This window comes from Pteropus vampyrus, unplaced genomic scaffold (assembly GCF_000151845.1).
Source record: "Pteropus vampyrus isolate Shadow unplaced genomic scaffold, Pvam_2.0 Scaffold533, whole genome shotgun sequence".
In the NCBI taxonomy this organism is placed as follows: Eukaryota; Metazoa; Chordata; class Mammalia; order Chiroptera; family Pteropodidae; genus Pteropus; species Pteropus vampyrus.
Window position 1 is genome coordinate 236,145 of NW_011889314.1, and position 10,967 is coordinate 247,111.

At 33.8% G+C, this 10,967-nt stretch overlaps 1 protein-coding gene across 1 annotated transcript; it reads right to left on the minus strand.

Moving 5' to 3' along the window:
* Window positions 1-2: 2 nt before the first annotated feature.
* LOC105307942 (olfactory receptor 4K15-like) lies at window positions 3-836 on the minus strand (the record flags this gene model as incomplete). Its single annotated transcript, XM_011383622.1, has 1 exon — window positions 3-836. A coding segment is annotated over exon 1 (834 nt), but the record flags the coding sequence as incomplete, so codon positions are not given.
* Window positions 837-10,967: the final 10,131 nt, after the last annotated feature.

The following is a 10,967-nucleotide window of genomic DNA, read 5'->3' on the forward strand; positions in this document are numbered from 1 at the left end:
GTGATGACTGCATAAAATACAGCAAGAAACTTGTCCACCCAGGTGATACTAAGTGGCCACAGATAGATGAATATGCAAGGCCCAAAGAATAGCACCACCACTGTGATGTGGGCAGTACAAGTGGAGAGAGCCTTAGATGTCCCATCCTTTGAGTGAAGGAGGACAGTAATCAGAATATAAGAGTAAGAGATCAGCAACAGAATGAAGCAGGTGGTTGCAAGTACTCCACTGTCAGCATTTATCAACATTTCTAGAATATAGGTATCCATGCAAGCTAGCTTTATCACCAATGGAATGTCACAGAAAAAGCTATCCAATTCTCTGGGTCCACAGAAGGGCAGATTTATAATCATAAAAAGTTGGCTTATTGAATGCACAAAGCCAATGATCCACGATGTCAGAACTAACCCGATGCATGTTCGTCTGCTCATGATGCTGGAGTAATGAAGTGGCTTGCAGATGGCCACATAACGGTCGTAGGCCATTGATACAAGTAGCACCATTTCACCTCCTCCAAAGAAATGTACAAAGAGAACCTGACACATGCAGCCTCCAAAGGAAATGGTCTTTTTCTCCTTGAGAAAGTCTGTAATCATTTTAGGAGTAGTGACTGAGGAAAGGCAGAAATCAATGAAGGAAAGATTGGCTAACAGGAAGTACATAGGGGAGTGAAGATGAAGGTCAGAGATAATTAGGAGCACAATGAAGATGTTGCCTAAAATGGTGATCAAATAAAGCAAAGAAAAAATCACTAGGAGGACGGCCTGGAGCTCCCATGAATCACAAAGCCCAAGAATAATAAATTCAGACACCACGGACTGGTTAACTTCTTCCATTTCGTCCAGTTTATTGTAAATTCATCTGAAAACAAAACATGAAATTAGATTTTCTGACTAAACAGTATGTGAATCCAGAGGATTTCTTACACATTGCTGATGAAAGTGTATACTGATATAATCACTTTGGAAATAATTAAGCCTCATCTTGTAAAGTTCAACATTTGCACATTCTATGTCCCAGCAATTCCACTCGCATTTACGCACCCAAGATAAATTCTTGCATATGTATATAAGAAGAAATTTATAATAATGTCCATAAGCAAAAAAATGGAATATTTTCCAGAACCATGACAAATAAAGTACAATTATATATAATGATATAGATGTATCTTAATATAACAATATAACAATGAAAGGAAAAAAGTCCTATATGGATTAACTCAGCATAATTTTTATAAAGTAAAAAGCAATAGAAAATTAGCAGTACAGTTTTCAGGACCTTGTATAAAATGTTAAAACCATGTATGCAAAAAAGATATAAGATATAAGATACAATCTCGTGTGGGAAGGCCAATGGTCAGCATAAAGATGAGCACAGAAGCCATTATATGATATTTTCAATTGTTTAAATCTTGTATCAGGTCATGTTTTCACAAGTACACTTTTATTAGTAAAGAAACAAAAACAAAATGGGCATGGAAAAATGGTGAGAGTATGTTATAAATCTAAGATTATGATCAATTCAATACTGTGGACCTGAAATAAAATAAAATTTTTTTAAATGACATTTTGTTTTAGGGTTATATGGTAGAAAAGAATTTATTTAAATTTGAAAAAACAAATAATATTTAGCACATTATTGAAAGATATTGATTTTTTCAGTAATGAATAAATAAGTGAATCAGTTTTAAAAAAAATATTAATACTAGTCTTGCCAAAATGACAAATCATTTACACCAACAAAAAAAGTTAACTACAGAGCAGATAAACTAATCAAGGAATCGGTGATTAATGATCAGTGAAAGAATAAATGTTCCAGACATAAAGAAAGGATAAATCATGAGCAAGTGGAAGAAAATTTTTTCTATTCATGAAACTCAAAGCTTTTGTACTCTGTAAGAAATTACTCAAATCTGAAATACTTAGGCACAGTGAAATCTCAGGTTTTGTCTTGACTATCGAATTCTAAAGTGTGTTTGAAAGCCCATTTTGCCAGACATGATCTAAGATTGTAGAATACATAATCTGGGGTTAAGTTTCTGATTCAAAACAAGATGACTTCAGAGAAACTAAAATTTGGGAATCTCTGCATGGACTAAAATGATCCAAAGTCTGTGATTAACTCTAGGAGAGAAACTATGCATCAAGTTACTTGAGAAAAAGGGTTTTTTGCATGTTACAAATGAGAAGGCCCTGAACCTCTGGCTAGACATTTCAGAGTTAGGTAAATCCTTCCATTTCCAGCATGTGTATAGAAAGTTACTTCCATTCAGTCTCATGTGCCTTAACCTGAGAAGCCATAATTTTTGAAATATAGTTCTCTCAAACACTATTTGGCTGGTGACTTTCTCTTGTGCTAGCGGAGTAAATATCATATACAAACAGATTGAATTTCTTTTAATCATTGTTTCATAACCATGACAACAATCATACTCATTTTACTGCTTGAAAAGCCAAATCAACAGAAGCTAAATGCCCAAAATAATACAGTTAATAGCGGACTTATTAGAGTTAGTTTCTGGAAGGAATGTTGGTTTAGAGATGAGTTTAGTCTGACTAAGAAGAAATAGGATTTCTATGGATCAAGAAAAAATAATAAAACTCTTCCTAAGAATTAATGTTCTATGAAAAGTTTATTGACATAAGAAGAAATATGAATGGCCAATAGCTGTATAAAGTATATTCTCTGTATCTATAATAATTCTGTTATTGCTCTTGGTGTTAATTGCTTCAGGTTTTCCTCTAATTTAGTCTGGGCTTATCCTCATGTTGTCTATAATTGAAATTGTTGCTGATGTTGTTGTTTAAATTCATTAGAGTGAGCTGATATCAAGGATGAAAATAACAGAATTAGAAAGTAGTAGAGGTAGAAGAGGCTTTTTTATTTTTCCTACTATAGTCAACAAGAATTTGTTGAATATTTTCTTACTTACCACACACTTACTTTATCACTTCTAGGTGCTTTAAATGAAGAAGAAATAGACTTTAGGTGCTGTAGATTATACCAAAGAAGTAAAAGCCTGTATCTATTTCTCACCTAATACTGCTTTAAAAGTTGCTAACATTATTTTAGTTGAATTACAAAAGCAAAATTTGCTGCTAATGTAATTATATTAATATTCATATTAATAATACGATTATGATTAGTTTTAAGCATGTCCTAGGTGGGAGAGATAAATCTCCAGATTCAATAATACAAGTGTAAAATCAAATAACTTAAAGCATAACTCACTAAAGATAATCAAAACTTAAGAAAATAAAAAAGAAAAAGAAAATAAGAAAATGAGACAATTTACATTTTTCCTTTTGAGCTGGGTCATGTGAAAATTAAGTCTCTCTGTCTCTCTGAATACATCCCATGTGCTAGAAACTAGCATTCACACTGTCTAACTTAATCTTCATAATAAACCATGAACTACATCTTAGTATTCTGAGGCTGTAACCTCATTTCAGCGTGTAGCCTGTTCGAAGTCTCAGAGCTGAGAAACAGTGTGACTGGGGTGCACACCCAATGTAATCTGACTCCGGTTCCTCTGTGGTACTATTCTGCACCTCATGCTGGTCGGTTCCAAGACTGTAATTCAATTTCAATGGTAACTGCTGACTGTTATAGCTTTTAAGAAAATTTCCTCCATGTTTTCTATTAGGTTTCTTTCCAAGCTAAATTATTAATAATCATTTTTCTCCAAGTTTGGAAATTTCTGCTAATTATAGTTATATATCTGTGCCTGGAACAGTCTCTTAATCCGGAAAAACTGTAGATTTTGATGATTGTGGCCCTGTGAATATAAATACTTCCTTAGCCAGGACATTTAGGGCACTGTGAGACTATATAAAAAAGCATATCTTTTGATGCTGTGGGAAGTCCCAAGATGTAGCTGGAGGAAGAAATCCTTGATATTTCTGCAATCTATGCAGCAATTCCAAACCATCCCAATTAGTAGTAGGAAAACATGGTATTAAAACTATATCTTAAATTTGATAGAGGAAGGGAATTAAAGGAGAAGTTAAGAAATTTACAGAGTATAGATTGTATCTTCTTACCAGAAAGACCCCATTTTTGACCTTTTTTTCCTCCAAGGATAAAGCATTGTCCATATTCTAGCTAGAATTTGAAATAAAATCATATTGCAGCAAACCACACCATTTTCGTTGGTTTCCAGTGTTCATGGGAGAGCGTGAGGCATATATTCGTCATAGAGAGTAGCCTCTGGGGTAGAAAACTTTTAACCAAGCCATACTATGTTCCTTTGGGACCTTTTAATTTCTGAGTTTCTCTAAATTGAGGCTATCACCTGAAAGTATGCCTTTTGTCTAAGACAGAACTGGTGAGTACAATTATGTAAGTGGTAATGATGGAAATTAAGCACAGTTTTAAGACACTTCTTCAGTTAACTTTTTAAAAAAGAAAACCTATTTCAGAACTAAGTTGTCATTTCTAGTCCCAGTAGAAGCCAGGATGACTTGCGTAACTAGATAGGGGATGACTGGCAGAGGGAGATGAGCTAGTCACTGATGTACTCCAACTGTGCCTACGACAGAGCATCTTGCCTTGAACTGCTCATTTTTTAGGATTTTAATGGAGAGTAGAAAAATATTTTAAAGTCTTAAAAATTTCTGTGATTACTCGAGCAATGTTTTAGATTTAAGATCTAGTAAAAAGCAACATTATTAATATTTTTCTAAATAATAAAACAATAATGGAAACCTACCTTTTATTTGTAATATTTATGAAGTATTCTGTAAATTCAGTTTTAATCAAGATTCCAACACTTAACACGTTTAAGAAGAAAATATAATAGTCTGCCTCTATCTGCCCTTTCCTATTACCTTTTTTTTCACCAGAAAAAAATAATTTATCTACATTTTGGTGGTTATTGCTTCAGTTTCCTTTCAATGCAATTACATCATTACATGTGCACATATCTGCATATGTATTTGAAGGAGTCTTGTTTACTTTTGAATATATAGGATATGGAAAAGTACTTTAAATTCCAGACTACTTAAAATCAATTAATGCTTTAATATCTTTCATTCCGTGGTTTAGAGAAATAAAGAAAAATTTAGAGAAATTTTATTTAAAATGTACCTTCTTTACTTGTTCAAAAGTAAAGATACATTTTTAGTGTTCTCTTCATACGTTAAGAATGGATGCTTGGGATTTGGAACGCAAATGTGGAAGGACAATGAGGTACAAGGAAAGGATTATTGGTCTTGACAGTAACTGTGTGTGTAATCAGTGATGCGATTTCACTAGTCAACTTGGCTGATGATCAGGCAAAGGAAGGTCCTGTGTCTTGAGACATAGCCTAGAAACATCTCTACATTAAAGTATAATTGATTATGTTTACAGAATGGAAACCATAGATAAATGAATAAATAATATATTTTTATTCAGGTTCCATTGTTTAACTGTTCTAGACAGTATGAGGAATACAAACATATTTAAATGTGGCAACGCAGTAAAATAACCTTGAATATGGAGGGAGACAGAGTCATAAACCTTCACCTCAACTTCACATAGCTCATCAAGGAAGAGTAGCTATGATGCAGCAGATCTCCAGGATGACTTTCTGTTGTTCATTTCCTTCTCTTTTAATAGTTAGAGACTTTTGCTAAACAGACATCTGACTAGATCTGAGTTATGAGAGACTCTGGACAAGTTCCAAACATTTATCTAAACTTCATAGTTACTGTCCCTCTATCTGGAACAATTTATGTATGTATTCTAGGGAGTATCTCATGGTCATATTGATAAACTCACTTAACAGAAGTTGTAATCATTCATCAATTGCCACCAGATGTAGTCTCAAAAGATTCATTCTGATTTGAAATGAAGACTCATTTTGCTCATCCCGGATGTGAACATGTTACTTCTGGGATTATATTGTAATTGTACATCATCATCCTGAGACTTGTGTCAACATTCACAGCTGAATGGGGAGGTCTTGGAATGCTGCCTGGCCAGTGGACCAGCACAATGCATGAAGCTGAGGATGACAACTTAAATAATTGCCTCATAGGGGCAAGCAAAGTAAACCACAACATAAGCTGAGATATGAGAGTTAAAATACATGCACACAATCCAATGACTCAAAACTTGAACTAGTTCCACTGAGGTTTATATTATTCATTAATGTTCAAGGTAGTAAAAAGACCTGAAGTTTAGGTAATTATGAATGGAAATGAGTTGTTGCCAACTCAAAAACGCTTACATATGTGTATACCATAGGGGTTGTTAGTAATTGGTTGAGAAAGAGAGGTCAACATTCATGGCTCAAACCAGGATGATGGATTATGTTACAAAGGGCTCTAAAACCACTGACTAAATAAGAATTGTAATTTGGGGTTAGGTAATTATTGCACACAAAAAATTTCCTTGTATATTAATAGATTTATAATTTAATTTTTTATTAAAATTATTGGGGTGACGTTGGCTAATAAAATTAAATAGTATATAATTCAACAATATGTCATATGTATATTTCATTGTGTGTTCACCACCCAAGGTTAAATTTTTTCCGTCACCAAATGTTTGACCCTCTTTACCTTTATGTACCTCCACCCTCCCCCTCTTCTCTCTGGTAACCACTAATCCACTGTCCATGTCCATGAGAGGCAGAGTTTTTGAATGTTGTCCTGGATCTATTCCCAGACTGATGGTGTAAAATGTAATTGGCTAGTGGCATTGAGATCCTTTTGTCAGCAGATTGCTCATAATCTTCAAAGTTTTTTGACCACCGAACTAAAGATGGCCTCCATAAGGTAATAAGGGAGCAATTAAAAATTTTATTCTTTTATTTTGCTTCATTTTTTTTATATCAGCTTCTTGTCTGAATGAAAACTAGATATTATTAAGACAACTTAAACTGGGTCTAAGTTCTTTTCCTCACCAATATTTGAAAAAGATCATCTTTTTTCATTTATTTGTTTCTGATTTTTGGTCATGACTAAGGCACATGGTCAAGGAGATTAAGAATCTCTATGGCTTTAAAATTGTACTCACATACTCTTGCAAATTCTAGGCAATGAAGCTCCTAACCAATTATAATGAGAAGAAAAGATAGAAAACCTAAGCCTGATTAACACAATTTTAAATAAGATCAAGACATCTATGAGCTAAAAATTTTTATGCATGGGTAATGAGGTGGGAACAATTAAGTGATGGAGTATTGGATGTACGCTTCTTCCTACATTTCAACAGTACTATTTTGCTGATCTCTTCTTAGATGCTTTAGAGATGACAATTTCTATGTCATTAAGGACCATTTTACTTCTACCTTCAGCTTCTTTCCAGGAACTTATGAAACCTTGGGATGTATAAAGTTATGATTTCTTCAACCTGCTGATTTCAAAGCAAAGTTTTCTTTGATGAGATGCCACCTGCTTGGTGTGCTTTATCTTCTTTCTGGCAGTCTGCTCAGGGAAGAAACTGACATAAGACTCTATCTTAGAGGAGCTGATTGATATAATCACATACGACACAGATTCTTTATCTTAAAGAATGTAATATTAGGTTTGTACGTCAAGATTAGTAAATAAAACATTGAACAGCAAAAGTTAGTATACCACTGAAGGTTACAAAATTCAGAGAATTAAAGGATCACTGTGGACAGGAGAGATTGGTGAAAGTGACATGAAGATACCAAATTTTATAGAATAATAGGTAGACTCTACAAAGAAATAGGGGTAAAGAAATGAAATTTCAAAGAGCAGGAACCCCTATTGCATAGTGCATGAAAAAGGATAGTGAGTTGCGTGAACTAAAGAGCCCATTCTCTGAAGCCAGGCAGATGCACTCTGAAACTTGGCTCTATCACTTCTAAACTATGGAAACTCAGTCAAGTTAAAGACTCTGGGCTTCGTATATTCTAGTATCTAAAATGGATTTCTTGTATTATATTAGTATTGATTTTTTTAATTTATTGGGTTTTTTTTTTTGTACTATTCTTAACAGTAGCCGAGCAAAGTAGCTCAAATAAACAAAAAAATGCATAATCTACAAAATGTTAATAGTGTACCAGATTTAGTTTACACATCTCACCAGATATATACTCTTGCCCTCTTTCTAGCTGGAGCAACCATAACAATAATGGCCTTTGCCTCTACTACACGGCCAAGCACCCAATGTGGTTGCTTCTGTAGGTCCCTCATGTTTCTCTCAGGCATCATAAAACATTGTGTTGTCTCCCACCGGCACTTCACCTTGGGCTTCCCATGTCTGGGCTCCTATCTAATTTCAGTTTTCTTCTCCTAAAGAAGAGTTTGAGTGAAGGACTTGTGTGTAGGTAGTTTATGTGAGAAGGGGATCTCTCGAAGTAGGAGAGAGGGAGCAAAGGAGATGATAAAAAGGAGGAAAAACCAATATAAATGTACATTTGAGAGCATATGTCATTTGCCCGCAATGTGCAAGATAGAAATCTACTAATGGAACACTAGAATGACTAAACAATAGAGTAGAATTTAGAATTTCAGGGAGAACCAGATAGCAAACTAATACTTCTGTAAATAAATAAATTAATTAAAACTATAAATAACTTTTGTGGAAGAAATGAATAAAGTGTGCCGTGAGAGAGTTATAGTGAACAATTTGGGTTCTCACCTAGAGAAAAAAGCCTCCTAATAAGTAAGATCTAAGGTCTTTGTCAAGTACACATAGATGGAGAACAAGTGGAATTTTAAAATAATAGTAGCTAATATACATAGTCTTATTGTATTCACATGTGATTTATCACAAAGATAATTTTATTTTTAGTTGAGTATAAATTTACCCAGGATCACAAAGCTGTTAAGTGGTAGACCTAGGATTCAAACTCAGCCTGACGCAAAAAATCTGTGTTCCTAGACACTACACTGTGAAAGATGTTAAAAAAATAGAAGACACTAGTGGAACAAAGAACATTATGTGGAATTGTGCTAGGGGATCCATTGACAGTCACCTTATTAGCCTTTGCTCTATTCATTCAACGAATAGCAAGAAAACTGTGTGTGTGTATGTATGTGCATGCGCGCATGCGCTTGCATGCTTGCATCTCACAAACAAGAGCCAAGTGCAATGAGAATTTAAAAAATGCTGCTAAGGATATTTATAATCCATCCATTTAAAGTCCAATCCCCATATATGTCTACAAGGCCCTACATGAACTGTTCTTTTTTATTCTTTTGACTGAGTTATTACTATTCTGGGCTTCATTTACTTTATCTACCTCAAATCCTTTGAACATGTTAGGCATGCTTGTGTCTCATGGCATTTGCAGTAGTTGTCTAACTGGGACATAATTCTCCTAGTTGTCCTTATGTGTAGTTCCCTCATTTCCTTCAAGTCTTTGTTCAATATGACAAAGACTTGAAGGAAATGAGGGAACTACACATAAGGACAACTAGGAGAATTATTTAAAATTCTCAAAGATGCCTTCCCTATGCTGAACATTCAACTTATCACTGTAACCAGCCTGATCCTAAGTACTCACCACCAATCTTATTCTGCTTTACTCTTTTTCTTCCACTGCATTGATTAGTTTCTAAGAAAGAATGGGCTTATTTGTTCTGTTTATTGATACTGCATATTGAGTATTTCCTGTCTTTCCTTACTAGATCCTCAAAGGCATGAGTATTTATTTTACTTTCTAATTTATCTCCAGTAATCTGAGCAGTAAAAGATGATGTGTAATATGCAATTGATATCGGTGAAACTAACAAACAGAATGACTGCACAATATATTTTGAGTAAATACATGTCATCAAATATATATCTTTGATGTGTCATATCGATATTTCTTAGTCTGACACATTGATTTCTGGGTGTGAAATAGACTACAGGAACATCCTCAAGATCATTTGATACCATTTGGTGGCACTCGAGGCAGGACTGAATATTTGCAGACATGCGATTTTGGTAATAAGTAAGCTCTTTGTGTGTGAGGGTGGAAAAGGTTGATATCAATCAGTTCTGAAAGTGATGATCTTAGCCAACCAGAGAAATGTAATGTTAAATCATCACTTGAAGAACATGTAAATATTATATTTTATTCAGCCAGGTGGATTTCTTGTTAGTGTGAAAATGAGATATACCTCCACAACAGGGGGTTAGTGAAAAAGCATTAAAATATAATGAATACAAGTTCTGTGCAAAAATAGCTTACTAAGTAGTTGTAGGGGGGAAAACCTATTCAACAGAGTACCATTAACAAAGTTGGATATAATTTTACAAGAAATTTTATCGACTGCATATTAGAAGTGGTAAGGAATGAGAATGTCTTAAAATCAGGTTTATTTCAAGGCACAATATGAAGCAAGACAAAATGCATCTAAAGAGACAAAGTAACCATTAAAACCAGACTCAGATATGATACGTTTTGTATATGTTTCATCCTTTTTTAACATTTTTTTATTTTTTGCCTTTTTGGATACTTGAGTGTTATTTTATATTATTTCTTTATATTTATTACTTATTTAAACGTATTCATATTAATAATATTGGCTTGTTAGCTTTTTTAGTGGTTGTTTTAGAGTTATAAATATATACTTTATATTTTAACTTATCACAGTCTAACTTCTGCATTATATCTTTCTAGGTATCATATAAGAAAGTTACAACAGTAAACTTCCTTTTACCTCCTCTCAGCTCTTGTGTTTGTGTTGTTTTATATGTAATGTCTCATTATATCAAGATAATAAATTTAATAGTATATTGTTGTTACTTTTACTTTGCAAAGTTACTTACCTTTTAAAGAGATTTATATAATTTTTTTTATTCTCTTCATGTTTCATTGTGCATACAACAGTTCTTTGAATGATATTTTATTCAAGGTCATTTCATTGTAATGTTGATGAGGAAAAAAATAGATTCTTGGACGGACCACTGTCTGTGTGGAGCTAACACATTCACCTCATGTCCACATGGGTTTTCTCTGGGTACTCTGGTTCATTCCACATCTCATAGATGTGTATGTTGGGTTAATTGGCATG